A 15,214-nucleotide genomic window follows, 5' to 3' on the forward strand; every position below is an offset into this window, starting at 1 on the left:
GCACCAGCCTAAAAGCCTAAAATGACATCATCGGTCCAACCAGCAACCAGCTCTGAACATATCGATGAATTTAAATTGCTCGGTTCCAATTCGTGTCAGTGCAGTTAGGAACGACCCCCGGGGCTTCGCCTGGAGGATCTGATGACCTATTTCAGGATCCATAATGTGGTCAAAGTCCACCACCAGCCCCTCCCACACAACATATCACCATGGGAACAATGACATCACCAACGAGGTGGGGCTGATGGGTGCCAGGAAGCATTCCTGTTTCAGTCACATCATCTCACTGCACCTATACTGCTGTTACTATGGTACTCAATCTGGAAGCAGCCCCTGCCTCTTAAAGACGGCCATGTGTTTGTGTGTGTGTGCATCGCTCGTTGTGCATGTGTTCACCGTGTACACACTTCATTCACACTTCACCGGCAGTGCTCGTTATGCATCAACCTATCGTGCTGAGTCAACGAAACATAATCCGCCGTCTGCTGCTGCAGAGGAAGCCGCTGGATTCTGGGTTGATTACAGGTCACGGCAACCTTCACTGTCCTCCTCAGGGCCACTGGTTCAGTCTGACAGTTACCCATCATCCACTGCAACCACTAGTTTGTGATGTTATTGTAAATAATGTAGAGCTGGATTTTATGACTCATATGACTCCAGACTGACTGTTAGTTTGGCGGTTGTAGCTAAGTATTTGTCACAAAAATGCAAGATAAACAGTTTAGGGCTGCAAATTACAATTACTTTTATTATGAATTAATCTGCAGATTATTTTCTCTGTATATCAACAAACTAAAATGTCAGAATGAAGTTCAAAATGCTGTTTCCAAATAGTTAATTTTGCCTGAATTGGTCTCTGGAAACCTTATTCAAGTTAATGCCAAAACCCCACCTGGCACATCTCCGTCATTTCACTTCAGTGACTTTGTTCTGGTCGGGTTTGAAACGTTGATTAGAACAGCTGTGCTTAGCTCCGGTGGCTGTGGCGCACACGGAACGCATCGCAGCCGTGCCTGGTGGAATTTAGCCTTAAGATAAATCGTGCAGTTGAGGTGATATTTGAACTTTAGTCCATGTTTTGTGGACATATTGGGCGACTGTGGCTCAGGAGTAGGTTATCCACTAATCAGATGATTGGTGGTTTGATCCCCGACTCCTCCAGTCTGCATGTTGAAGTGTCCTTGAGCAACATACTGAACCCTAAATTGCCTGGCTGTGCCATCTGTGTGTGAATTTGTGTATGTAGTTTAAAAGTGCCTGGAAAGGTGCTATATAAGTACAGTCCATTTGCTGTATTGATTGACCTTCTTCTGTCTCCTAAACTGTTTATTTTCCTGGAAATTCCCTGTTAAATGATTGGTTGAATTTTACCAAAATATTCTCAATGCCAAATGCTCAAAATGCAAATCAAAAATCGTCTGCGAGCCAAATGAAGGTCAGAGAATATTAAATAATTCATGCAAGAGAACAAGAATAAAAGCATTATTCTAACAAATACATAATATATAATATAACATAATATAAATTCATCCTTAAAATTGGAGACAAAGTCGACAATGTAGTTTTCAAACACACACTGACAGAAATGGACACACACATAGAGGATTAAGGCCAGGTTGGCCGAGATTGCCAGAGTTTCCTCCCTCCCTCCCAAATGGATGGTGACATTCCGATGTGAGCGGCGCTCCACGGAGGCGTGATGAGTGACCCAGATTGGGGGTGAGTTTGGTGGGGGGAGGCACTGACAGGGAGGGAACTGAGGTCGGATTAGGGATACAGGGTGGGAAGAGGGATACTGAGTCTGGAAGGTAGAAGAAGTGGGCGGCGGTGAAAGACAAAAGCGTCAGACGAGCTCTCTCCTCAAGCCTCCTGCCACACCTTCTCTTCTCTGTGAGAGATCACGCCGACATGTTCTGTTTTCGACTCCGATCCTGTGATCTAATGGGATTTGACAGTCCTTTTCTGACTCCTCGTGCTGTTGATTTAACCCTTTCAAGATCACAACACGGTGATGGTTCACAGGCTGATTAATTGCTGCATTTGTAGAAGCTCAAAGAGGTAACCACCAAGCAAAGTGCAGACTGACCCGACACACTGTACTGAGAGAGTAATTGCTGTCACTTTTCTGAATACATCGAGCCTTTTTAGTGTTACTGTGTTTGGAAAGTTGCCTATTACCCACTTCATCATTTTCTCTCTGACTGGTAAACAGCTAAAAGGGGCTGACGGCCGAGGGCAGTGTCGGATCATGTTAATCACAAGAGGACAACAGTACGTGCCTGGAGAGCAAAGTCCTGAAAGGTCCAGACATCAGGAGACGAATAAACAATGCAGCCTGAGCTCAGCATCTAATCTTACTACAAGTGTTTATTCATTGTTATATTTAATATTTATTACTATTGACTGCTGTTTACAGGCAAAATGGCTCCTCTGGGGCACTAAAGCTTACTTTACTCTAAATAAAAGTTAGAGAATAAGACATAAACTTACAATGAATCTAAAAATGAAGGGCCAATCTGAGGGACAAAATGTTTATAGCCTGTGACCCACTGGTGTAAAGCACACCTGAAGCCACCAATCCTACCAGTTTTTCCACCTTTTTATTAAAAGGGCAGTGATTGTCAGTATTGTGCAGTCTGCTGGTCGGGGATGCATCCAAATACAAAAACATCAACACAGGCAAGAAGCCAGCAAATAATGAAAGCAGTAGATTTTGACCCCTAGGATGTATTACATTTGAGGCATAAAGTTGTGTTGTGCTTGTGTTTTCTCTGTAATTAAGTACATTTTTATCACAAAGGATTTGTATTTCATGACATCCTTTGTAATGCGTAAATGCCAAAGCAGTAGCTGAAAGCAGGTCAATGCAATCCTAAACCACCATCAGCACAATCTGGCTGTCAGTGCACCAGTTTCCTTCCTTAGCAACAGCTGGGACTCGACTCGCCTCTCCACTGAGCCCTGGGCTGAGATTTTGAGTCTCAGACAGTTTGGCCCAGTATCTCTGAGTGTCAGTGGGTCTTCTTCGTCTTTCCCCTCCCTCTCTGCCTCTCTCTCCTCACTGCAGCAGACATTAGCTGATTACTGTGAAGCTGTCGTCATGCAGCGCTGCAGGCAGGGAGAGGAGAGAGGAGACACTGTTTTACAAAGCTGCCATGGAGCTAACGTAATGTTTCCCTCAGATCTAGCTTCATTTAAAAGAATAGTTTTGGGAAACAGACCAAGAGTCATGAGAAGATACCACCCATGTCAACACTGGATCCATCCAAATGTAACAAAATTCAGATTTTGCAGCTTTTACAGCTAATGTTCATTGTGCAAGCTTTGCAATTACAAGCAGACCACCTAAACCGACACCAAGTCATGACCAAGACCAGGTGGTATATAGCCTGCTTAGGTAGCTAACATGGTCTTGACTTGTCTTGAAATAAAATCCTGAGTCCTCTTTGTCCGAGACAAGCCGAGTAAAAATACGGTCAGTTTTGAGGCAACACTGCACAACACGGTTCAAAAGAAAGCCGACATGAGAAACGTAAGATGGAGATGGAGGGAGGAGGAGAAAGAGGAAAGATGATTTTTTTCTAATGAAATCAGCTGCAGCTGTTTGATGTTGATAATGGTGCTGTTTGTCGAGGCAGGCCCCCTCCCTGCTAATCTGCTTTAAAAAGCAACATTATTTGTTTTTCTCCTTTTGTGAGCGTACATGCTCGATTAGACGAGGATAATTTATCACTTTTTGTTGTTATGATTGTTGGGAGGAGCTTGTTACACGGGGGCTAATAGATCTGCTTTCATGTGATGCACTTATTTGTCGAGATTTGTGTGTGTGTGTATGTGTGTGTGTGTGTGTGTGTGTAGCACTTTGTCTGTTGTCTGAATGGGGTAAGCCTGTCAGACCCATCTGCCGGACCCCCATAAGACCTGTGGTGGTTGCCATGGTAACAACCTCCTTATCTGTGGTGAGGGGGAAATGAAAGGGTGTTTCTTTCTTTGTAAAATAATAAGGCTGTCTGCTGCAGTTCACCTTCACATTTTTGTCTCAACAGTAGTATATTCATTATTCTTTAGATGCTTTTTACTCATTTTTTAATTCTTATTTTGGATTTAAGCTCACGTATATTTTGGCTAGTGAGGGAGTTTTGCTTTACCTGCTAAGCCCACAGAAACAAACATGTTGACGCCTTTACAAGTGACAGAAAATAAAATATGAAGGAGTAGACACAGATATTAGTTATTAGATATTTAGTGTCTCCCTCATGTCTCACCCTGTGGATGCTGAGACAAAGGCTGAGCCGGTAGAGGAATAATGCTGCACCGTACTCCATCTGGTGGCTGATTTGTGAACTTCTCCTGCATGTCCATCATCTTTCTCTTCTCTTTTCTCCACCTGACTCTCTCCAACAGGTGACCTATCCCCTCCCCGGTGTCCCAGCAGGCAGCAGGCATGGCAGACGGTCGGCAGCCAGACGAGCACTGGTCCTCAAATGGCCAAGAGAACGGCGAGAATGGCTACTCCGCCTACAGCTCTGCCTACAGGGAGAACGGATACCACGGCGGGGCAGCTGCGCATCCTGGAACGACAGGTAGGAGCACGGCGGCAGAGTGGAGTGTGTAAGCATGTGCATGCAGCAACGGACCAGTGACATTTATTGGACTGTCTACACATAATGCCAGATGGGTCTGCAGCTGTGGGGTAATGGGATTGGTTCCACAGTGCCAGGCGAAGGCAGTCAATCCCCAAAAGGGTGCTAGAACAGATCCAGCTGGTTCACATTTGGATGAACAGTCTTGGTTATGGTTCTCTTGTGGGTTAATCAAGTGGAGTAATTAAAAAGTATAAAGTGTATGAAAGGCCTGTGGACATTTGTGGAAGTAGAGCAGAAATCTTCATGACTGCAGGCTTTGAGGAAAATAAATGAGGATAGGGGTTTTTTTTCTTGCTTCAGATCTCGAATAAATTTAAAATTATGATGATGTAGTTGACCTAAAGTTGCTTTTAGTCATTTAGCTGACGCTTTTATCCAATGCGCCTTAAAATGGAAACAATCAAGGTATAGTGTGACAAGGACATGTTAGTGCAGCAATAAGGACTACTCACAAAGGGGGATAGATTTATCATGTCCAGTTGTTGATAGTGTTGAAGAGGAGGTCCTCTGAAGAGCTGGAGGTCTTCAGGAGGTTTTTGAAGGTAGAGAGGTAAGACCTGATTTTTCTGATGTTGTAAGGGGCAACTGAAGCAATGTGATCAGAAAAATAATAAAATAAAGCTTCATATCGTCAACAAATTATAGTATAATTCAGAAACACAGGTTGGTGGATGTCAGAATGGAAATAAGAAAGGGAGAAAGAGAGAGGAGAGGAAAGGAGATGGAAAACAGGATGAAGCTGGGTAACTATTTATGCATGTGCACATTTAGGGGAACCTGTGTTATCTTTATAATATAATGATATGTTTCTTAATGTTTTTGACCCTTTACACCATCTGAGGTAAGTGGTGCTCTCTAGCCACTAATCAAACCCTGGAGGATTGTGGGATTTACCCACACAACTCGTCACACAAACACACACACACAAAGCGAGGCCACCCACAGATAAGGTCAGCAGAGTTGTTCGTTTTTCATTTCCGCCCTCCCATCCACGTCTTGTCTTCCCGGTGTTGTCTGTCTGTCTGTCTGTCTCTCTCTCTCTTTCTCTCTCTCTCTTTCTGTCTCTCCCTTCGCAGTGGATGACTCAGCCAATTTGCCTCCCTCCCCTCCCCCCTCTCCATCCGCTGAGCAGATTGGGCCCGTGGCACAAGGTACACCTACAAACACACTTTTCTAGCCACTCAGACCATTCAGGATGAGAGTGTGAATGGTGGTGAGACTGGTAAAAACCTCAAACAGGAGACACCAAACACACGAAGCTTTGAGGGTTTCAGTAATGGGGCATGAGAAGAACTCCTCCTCTTTCTTTCCCTGACGTCCCCTTTGCATGTCAGCTGATCATACCACCTTTAAGGAGCCTGAAGCATGTCCCACGCTGTTCTGTCCTGATCACACAACAGTAGTTTGATTAGTTTTCTAACACATGCCCGTGGATCAATCCTGGGAACTAGAGCTAGACAACACAAACATCCTTCCTTTCCTCCCTTTAGGCTAGAGTACATAACCTGCCACTGGAGCCCTTCATCTCACTCACTGGTCCTCCTCTCAGAACATCTCCTGTGTTGTTCATTTGCTCATTTTGTCTATCGATTTTCTCAATTTCACAGATTGGCTTTCAGCTCTTTCCTCCTGCATGTGGCATGCAATCACCAACACATAGTCCCACTGCATGGTTTAGGTCTAATGCCAGTTATTCATTAATAAACACAACAAATACTCGAAAGGATTTTTCTTTTTTTAGACTTTTTTAGATTTGTTAGGCCACATTCAGACAGGATCAGGGGCCACAGACAAACTGCAGCCGTGTGTGTCTATTTGTGCTGAGCGTAACTGCTGCCAAACAATCAAGAAATAACTTTTTATATCGCTGATTTACCGGCTTTATCGATACTGGTCTTTCTCTCTCTCAAACCATTGGACACAAACCATATTAAACTTCTTTGTGTCTCTATTTTGCAGCGCAAATTGTGAGCCAGAATCAGATTTAGAAGCTGGTTCATGAAATAAACAATGCTGCAACAGGTAGAGTTCGAGTTTAGTCCATGAATCCACCTGGATAGTGTCAGTTTCAGAGACATTTCAGGGTGACTGCAGATTTGACCGATCCAATCATCTGATTGGCGGTTGCAGCGTGACGTCTGGCTCAGGTCACTGTGTCTCTTGGCGGACAAAATTGACGACCACCACTCAGATGAATGGAAAAACTTGTGTGTTTTCGCTGCAGATCCTGCCTGAATGCGGCCTTAGACTAATAGCATACGTGTTAGGGTATCATTCAAAGTTGTAGGATGGTCTAAAACATAGCGTTCTAAGCCAAACTCTTCTAGTGTCTTTTTTAGTTCATGCTATATATTTATCTAGCAAGACAAGATTAGAAGATATGTCGATTGCATCCCATGCATCTCCATCAGAGCTGAAAGTGTAACCCCAGTTTTATTGTCCTCCATGTCTCATCTATGTGTCTCCCTTCCCCCGCTCAAAGAAGATAAAGTAGAGGTTGTCAGTCAACAGCAGGATGAGGATGGGGAGGAGGCTCCAGAGGAGCCCCACAGTTACCCGGAGGAAGTGGCATATGAGCGGCCCGGAGACTCGCTCTTAGAGCAGGCAGATTATTTAACAGAGCCCCAGGCTCTGGGCTGCCAGCCGGCCCAGACACCTGAGGTCCTCAATGGAGGAAGTCATCAAGGTGAACACAGCCCATCACAAAAAGGTGTGTGTGGTTTTGTGTGAGTGTACTATACATCCTTTCTTTATAAAAGTGTGTTGGAGTGAATGTTAATCCCTTGGTGCAAAGACTTTTTCACTCTTGATTTATAAACTGTGATGCAACTCGGGCTTTGCCGCCAACCTTCCTGCAGCTTTGTTGCTCTTAAATCCTTAAGCTTCTGCTTCAATACCTGAAGTTGCCATGTGCAAGATGATGTGACTTTTGATTTTGTGCTTTTTTCATGCCAAACATGACCATTTGCTTCACATTAGAACACCTGATCAACCACATCGTTGATCATTTCTGCACCTTTGTATTGCCAGCTACATTGCAAATGCAACTATCACTGTCTCGAGCATTGTAGACATAAGTGTTGCTAGAAGTAGTCATCTGTATATCTTCATGTGGAGGTTTTGCTGGAATAATGTGTGCAAGAAGGTGTTTCTGAGTGCGCCCAGCTGTACGGGTGCTTCATGGTCCTGAATGTACTTGACGTTTGTTGAATATCACTTGCTTTGAGTTTCAGTGTTGTTTTCATTTCATCCTAAGGCAAAGGATCCTGTTTTCCTATTGTTACTAAGAACACACCCTCATTGGACATGAATCATCATCTTTATGGTCAATTAAATCATTAATATACCCCTAATAAGCCTAAATTTACTTTTTTTTTTCAAAAACCATCCACTCCTGTACTTGCAGTAAATACTGTAATGACACCATTAACTTGATTACATCAAATGAAATATCTTTATCTTGTGTATTACAATAGGAATTCAATATGTTTGTATACATTTATTTATGGTCATCTAACATCATGCAACTCATTCCTTCATTCCAGTTCTGCACGCTATCTTAGGTGCTGTAACCCCCCCTGTGCTGTTGTGGCCTGCTGCAAAATACAGTACACCGTGCTGTGTGTTTTGCTTGATGGGGAGCGACTGTATATATGTGCAGAAGGCTTCGGCTTGACTGTATTGGCTAGCTTTTGTGGATGCTTCAAGCAAAGCTTTTCAGCTAAACTGACCCAAGCACAAAAGTTGTACAAGTATCCTTCAAACTCACAGCCCAGCCGGAAGAATGTATCAGTAAGGCGACGTGTGAGTCTGCTATAAAAGAAGTTGAACCTCAAGTGGCGTCGCTACAACAGAAGGAAGTTGAAAGAGCAACACCTGAAGGTGCAGAGCTCACCTCAAATGAACCTCATCCTCCTCCCTCTGTTAAAGAGAAAGAACTCTCTGAGACCTCAATTCAGCAAGGTGGACAAGACAGAAAGGAGGTAGTAGAAGGGACTGCTGAGAGCGACCTGCTAGTAGAGTCCAAAGAAAAAGAAGCAAAACAACCTTTACTGACAGAAGAGACAGAGAAGTTATCAGATATTAAGGAGGAAGACATAGAAGGAAATATCATACCAAGCAAATCAGAAGCCCCTATGGATGAAAGCAAGGAAAGATCTACAGCAGTTGAGGTAATAAATAAGGAGGACCAAGACAGTGGCTGTGACATTAGATTGCATGAGACACTTCAAAAAGAGGACGAAACGCAAGAAACTGTCAAGTCAAGTCCAGAACCTGGTGCAGAGTTGAAAGCCACGTCAGTTATTTTTGTAGAATCAGGAGCAAAAACCTACTTTGAGACGTCATCAAAAAGCCACGAAGAGGAAACATCACAAACCCAGAGCTATTATGAACTCAGCACAGCAGCAGAGACAAAGTTATGTGGGGAAACTGAAAGCGTTACGCAAAAGCTCGAGGAACAAGAGGAGACAAAAGCTGGAACGTCTCCTGGTAATATTTCAGTGGAACAAAACAATGGGTCTTCTGCAGGACAGACAGTGACTGAAAAGAAGTCAGAAAAGTTAGGTCCTGTTAGTGGAAGCCTTGATAAATCTGAGGTTTCCTCTTCAACACCATCTGTGGAGAGCCAAGACCAGGTTCCTCCAGCTGTCTCAATTACCCCAACTACCACTGAATCAACTGAAGATGTTTCCACCCAGGAAGAATCTGTTTCATCTTCTCATAAGCACAATTCGAGATTTGAACATTCAGGTAGCCTCTCTGAGATGTTGGACCTGGCAGGAGACCTGCCTCGGCCATCATTAGAGAGGAGGGAGCTTGATCACATGAGACGAAAGTCTGTGCCCTCCAATGTATCTGCTCTGGTGGGGAGTTCTTTGGCCAAGCTTGCCTTGGGAGATCAGACCCCGAGAGTTGTGGGAGGGGAAAGCCAGCTGGAGGAACTGGGCTACTGTGTCTTCAGTGAGTACTCAGGGCCCATGCCTTCTCCTGCTGATGTACCCAGTCCTGGGGACTCTCCACACCAGCGTTTTCCTTCTATGGAGAGTGAAGTTGAAGAAGAGCTTGGGCCAACAGAAGTTGAAGGTGTTGAAGGAATGCAACAACAACAAGATCCTAAAGGAATTACCCCTGAGATCTCTCAAAAAGCAGTGTTTGAAAAGAAAGACGTACCAGTAAAGACAACCCTGATTCTCGAAAAAGCGGTGACAAGTGGAGTTAAACCTGATCGCCTAAGAATCCCAATGACTTCTTCAAAAGACAGACTGACTGAGTTTCGTTTGGAGAGTGGCCTGCCTGGTGACATAAAGATCCAAGCGATCCCTGAGGTAGACGTTGAAAAAGACCCCTCCAGAGAGGCTTCTCCCATCCCACCAGACAATTCCTTTACTTTCACTCTTACGGAGACAGGAAGTAAGGTTCCCCCAACTCCCACCACCCCCATATCTGCAGCAGATATACCCTCAGAAACCCAAGTCAATGAAGAGAAGGCTGGGAAAGATGTCTTACCAGAGGTTAAAGCAGGGGACGATCCAGAGACTGAGAGGATTGACACTAAACAGATACAGTTAGTAGAGGAAGTGCAGAAATCTGAGCAGGAAGAATCAGTAGAAAGACACGATGAACTTGAAATGGCGTCATCTCAGTCTTTAGAGAGCATGGAAAAAGATGAAAAGAAGATTCAAAGTGAACATGGGACACCTGCAAGATTAGAAACAATAGAAAAGCAAGAGACCTCAAAAGATGTTGAGGTTAAAACCATTAAAAAGCTCTCAGATGAGAAAAATCCCCAAATCCATTTACAGGAGGTGACTCTGGATAAATGCTCACCAAAGCCACGCATATCCTCCCCAGTCATCATTATACCTCAAGCACAAGTAGAGGAAGAAGCAGATGATGAGGATGATATTGAGATTGCTGAAGAGCCTCAAGAGATCATGGAGGAAGCTAAAGTGCCTGCAAAGGAAGAGCAAAAGAAAGTCGAGGTGAGGCTGACAGTAGATGATCAGATTGTGGACGAAGATCCCAGGTCCGGAGCAGAAGAATGGAGTCATAGTGCCCAAAATAGTGATGATGGGGAGCCTGCCACGGACAGTTCACACTTATCTCCATGTTCTGACCAAGATCAACTTATTGAAGGTGGCAGAGACGAAGGCATGGGAGAGGATAACATTGCAAAAGACACACAAAAAAGTAGGGATGAAAGCAAGAAAGAGGAGTGTGAGGCAGTAAAGGAAGAGAAAACAGGGGAGCAGGGAGTGGAGGAAGTTGGTTCAGATGGTGTAGGAGCAGAGAGAGACCAAAAAAGGATGGGAGCAGTGGATGAGGGGAAGGAGAGGATGGGTGAAAAACAGGAGGAGAAAGACCTCTCGATTGGTCAGGAGGAGGAAACCTCAGATGTGCTCTGCCAGCAGGCAGCTCACGATGAAACCACCATGGACATCTCCATCCTAGATTCAGACAGTGGCTGGATGGACTCACAAGGTACCCAGATCACTTGTAAAATAAATGTTTGAGACATTAATGCATAAATAACTGTTTATACCAAAAACTAGCTAACACCATGAAATTTGTTACTAGTTAATCCCAATGTGTCTTTTGTAATGAGCTGGCTCCTAGATAGCTAGCAGTGTGGAGAATTAGTCCTCTTTTAATCCCTCTCCACTGCAGATGATGACAAAAGTATCATGACTCAGCAAATTGAAGCCCTTCCTCAGACCCAGAGTCTCACCAGTACACCTGTGGTGGACAGACCCGCTAAACGGGCCCCTGGCAGAGGAAGGGGCCGTCCTGGCACCACTGAGAGTAAAGTGTACCGTAAAGTAACCAGCCACCATCCGCCAAGAGAGGAGATGAAGAAGAAAAAAGGTTTCAATTCTGTATTCATGAACTATCATGTACTTTTTAAAAATCAATGTACATTTTATACCTTACCAATGTCACAAATATGTCTCTCTGCAGTACTTTTAACCGAGGTTTTGCATGTCGGTATAATCCTGTCTCTCCTCTTTGCTAGTAGGCATGAGGAGGGCTGACCAGAATAAGGTGTCAGCCCTCCAAACTCGTTCTCCATCTCGAAAGAGTGTAGCCAAAGTGGCGGCCAGACATCCTAGGCCTGCTCTGCTTCACAGCTCTGCTAGACGCAAGGCCACAGGTGAACACTCTTCACCAGGAACCGGTGCTGTGGATAGAGAGAGGGCAACCACTAACACCATTAATAATGACTTTGCATTCTTGTTTGTATTATTTCAACTGGAAATTAATTCAAAGCTAAAACAATTTGGGGTTCCAGTATAAAGTCTGAATGACTCTGCTCTCTCTCTATTGATGGCTCTTTGAGGAATCAAGCAGGTGCAATGTAGCTGGCAAACATCATGTGCTGCTTACCCATATTTAAATCATGTTTGGTCTTTATTTTATGAGCTTTGTCTTGTTTCTATTTTTGTTATAATTTTGTCAAAGTGGAGTATTTACTCCTGCTTGGTGTCATATTCATGTTTATTTCTGCTCACTGATGCCAAACTAAACTAAATGTTTTGCTACTCTGGATTATTTTTTCTGATAGCTAAATGTAACCTGTATATGTCTGCTGGTAATGGCTGCATGTTGAAGGTTGTGTGGTTGGTCAGCTGGTTGGTCATGTGTAGATGGTGTTTCCACTGATCTCTGAACACAAATGCAGCAGTGTCAGACGTTTGAACTATTCAGAGTGCATTTATGGATGTTTATGTGTGTCGTGCGTGAAAAATCACACTCGCAAAGTGTCTCCCCTCGCTGGTTTACATCAGTCATTACAGCAGGACTCTTTCTTTTCAGGTATGGAAAGCCATCAGCCCCTCAGTGTGGCCCATCAGTCCAGGGAGAGGACCACTGTAAGTACTATTAATGCCTGTGATTATCATTCATTTTCAGGTCCTTTTTTGGAGGCATATTCATGACTATTTTTGCAGTTTTTGTGGTGTTTTTGATCATGTCTGAATTAGGTTTTTTTGGGATGTTATGTAAATATGAATGTACAGCAGTACATGTATCATCTTAAAGCATACAGAGTAGGAAGTAATCCGTATAGAAGGTAGAGAATTGAATCCTTTCAGTATGCTTTAGTTATTCCAGCCATCTCTGTAAAAATACTATATTGTTGCAAACAGGTTTGTTACCCTGTATTGCATCATGGTTTGTTATTGTATAACAAACTCCTTCCTTTTTCATTTCTGCATGTCTGAATGTGTCTTTGTTTCTGTGTATATTCATTTTGTCTTGCATGCTTGCCTCTGTCCTTGCAGATGTCTCGACAGAGAACATCTGTGAGTACAGAAATCAAATAACAGTAACAAGACGTACACTTGCAAGTAGTGTTTCATCTCTGTCCCATCACATCTCACTTCTTCCTTTCTCCATCTGTTTGTTACATCACCCTCACATCCTGCATGCTTTCGGGGTCCAGAGCCCCACGAGGGCTGTTCTGTTAAAGATGGCAGTTCAGCGCCGGGCATCTGATCACCACCATCCCCCCCGGCCCGGCTCTGCCTGTAGCCTTAAACGGAGCCCCTTTACTGAGGCAGAGCTCACTGAGGTCCGTCCCTCCTCTGCATGTGCCCACCCGTCCGCTCTGTCAAACAAATGGGCAGAGAAGGTAAAATGAAAGGAAAACAGAGGGTCGACAGGGAGCTGGAACCAATGTCCATGTTCCCATGCAGCGTGCTTCTTGTATTGACTCTTCAGTGTGTGTGTGTTCATTCAGGAGAGAGCATACCGCAGCCCAGAGAAGAGGTCGTCCCTGCCCAGGCCTGCCAAATCTCTGACACGCCACATCCCTGCTGCTGAACAAGAGGACAATAGCACCCCCTCCAGGCCAACCTGTAAGAATACACACATATCCTGTATATGCAACAGAACCTTCCAGCAAGTTTGCCTCTTAACACTCACTTAGCAGCACTCTCCTCGATCACTTTCTTTTTACAAAAATCTTTAACTGCGACCACCTTGCACCTTTTGCCCTGCTTTTTTCTGCTACCCCTCTCTCAAAGCATTCCAGTCTAGAGCGGACAACAGGTCTGGAAGAGCCCCTGGTATGGCAGGTAGACCACCTTAGTAGCTCCTGTTTTACCCATCACACCGTCTTCATCAACATATCGTGCTTTTGATAGATAGAAATGACAAAACATTCATTCATTCATCTTGGTCACACATTATTCTGACGGGTGTCTGCAGGTTTCAAAAAGTTAAACAATCAAAGGACCTTAAGCTTATTTCCAAACTTCACGAAAATATTTTGAAGTCATGTTAAATTTGGTGTTGTCAGACCTGCAGGTACCTGATCAGAGGAGCAGTTGGGACCCATAGCAACAGGTTGCTACTTCTCGCTCTTATTCCAGAGGTTGTCGACTAAAGTCCTATTTGTCCTGCACCAGTATCCCAGCAACAAGCCGCCAAATGAATTCAGCTGCCTGTGTGTGCTTTTCTGCTCCTTGTTAAACATTCTTGTTTAAACTGGGTTGTTTGTTTTGTGCAGTGTTGACAGCTCCATCCTTATCATCACCATCAGAACCAGATGAAGGATCATCCATCTGTCACTCTAATGTTCTTGTCTTTGTTTCTCACATCTTTCTTCCTGACTTTTCTCTTTGTCCAAAGTCTTCAGGAAGGGTTTTCTTTGTTCCCATTCATCATTCTAATCAAGATATCTGTTCTTCTCTCAAGGCACAGACTCCGCACGTTCCCGATCAGTCCGCAGCGGTGCGTCCACCCCCGGATCCTCCGCTGTCACACCTGGCACGCCCCCCAGCTACTCCTGCCGCACTCCTGGCTCGCGCACCCCCGGCAGCCACACACCCAAATCCTTCAGCGCCTTCCAGGAGAAGAAGGTGGCTGTGATCCGAACCCCGCCCAAGTCTCCTTCATCTGCCCAACGGCAGCTGAAGGTTGTCAATCAGCCCCTGCCTGACCTGAAGAATGTAAAGTCCAAGATCGGGTCCACCTCCAACCTGAAGCACCAGCCAAAAGGCGGACAGGTAACCACAGTGAAACATGAGTGACGTAGTGGCAAGAAGACAAGAAATCTGCTCTTGGCAAGATTTCAACAGAAACTTTTTGTCACGTAAGCCAGAAAGAGACAAAATAGTCAGGAGATATTTAACTGACATCATATTTCAAAATTTCTGCTTGATGTCCTTCAAATTTTCTAAATGTCATGTATTTCCCTTGTTCTGCCACATGGTGGCATTAAAGGACAAACTGTTGTTGTACACCTTATAAAGGTTGAAAAGGCTGAATGGTGAGCTCTCACTATTTACTGCAAATCAAGCAAGACTAACATTTTCATTTTGTTTATTCGTTAGTGGTTACACCTTTTATTTTAGCTGGACAACATGATATTTAAACACTACTATTCATACACTCAAGATGCAACACAAAGATAAAAATGTGCACACAAAAATGAGAGTTTCTCTCTCGTCTCCTCACATCTTCACTATCACTCACTGTCTGACCTGCCTCCAAACCTCCGCCGCCACTCCCTCCGACTGTCCTCTCCCTGTCTGCTGTCATCTCCGTCATCAGCTGCCTCCAGC

General features: G+C 44.3%; 1 protein-coding gene across 5 annotated transcripts in view; it reads left to right on the plus strand.

Moving 5' to 3' along the window:
* Window positions 1–15,214, plus strand: part of LOC104929357 (microtubule-associated protein 2) — a 46,179-nt gene that overhangs the window by 25,865 nt on the left and 5,100 nt on the right. For 2 of the 5 annotated variants that reach the window (XM_027291405.1, XM_027291404.1), the window contains exons 4-12: window positions 4,405–4,583; window positions 5,723–5,797; window positions 8,418–11,129; window positions 11,316–11,513; window positions 11,662–11,799; window positions 12,462–12,517; window positions 13,387–13,504; window positions 13,673–13,723; window positions 14,346–14,656. In XM_027291405.1, coding sequence (XP_027147206.1) covers window positions 4,445–4,583; window positions 5,723–5,797; window positions 8,418–11,129; window positions 11,316–11,513; window positions 11,662–11,799; window positions 12,462–12,517; window positions 13,387–13,504; window positions 13,673–13,723; window positions 14,346–14,656 — 3,798 coding nt within the window. In that variant the 5' untranslated portion in view covers window positions 4,405–4,444. Of the gene's footprint in view, window positions 1–4,404; window positions 4,584–5,722; window positions 5,798–8,417; window positions 11,130–11,315; window positions 11,514–11,661; window positions 11,800–12,461; window positions 12,518–12,928; window positions 12,950–13,089; window positions 13,308–13,386; window positions 13,505–13,672; window positions 13,724–14,345; window positions 14,657–15,214 lie in introns of those variants that run through there. The other 3 variants (XM_027291406.1, XM_027291408.1, XM_027291407.1) reach the window with 3 other exon arrangements.

This window comes from Larimichthys crocea, chromosome XIX (genome assembly GCF_000972845.2).
Source record: "Larimichthys crocea isolate SSNF chromosome XIX, L_crocea_2.0, whole genome shotgun sequence".
Taxonomy (NCBI): domain Eukaryota; kingdom Metazoa; phylum Chordata; class Actinopteri; family Sciaenidae; genus Larimichthys; species Larimichthys crocea.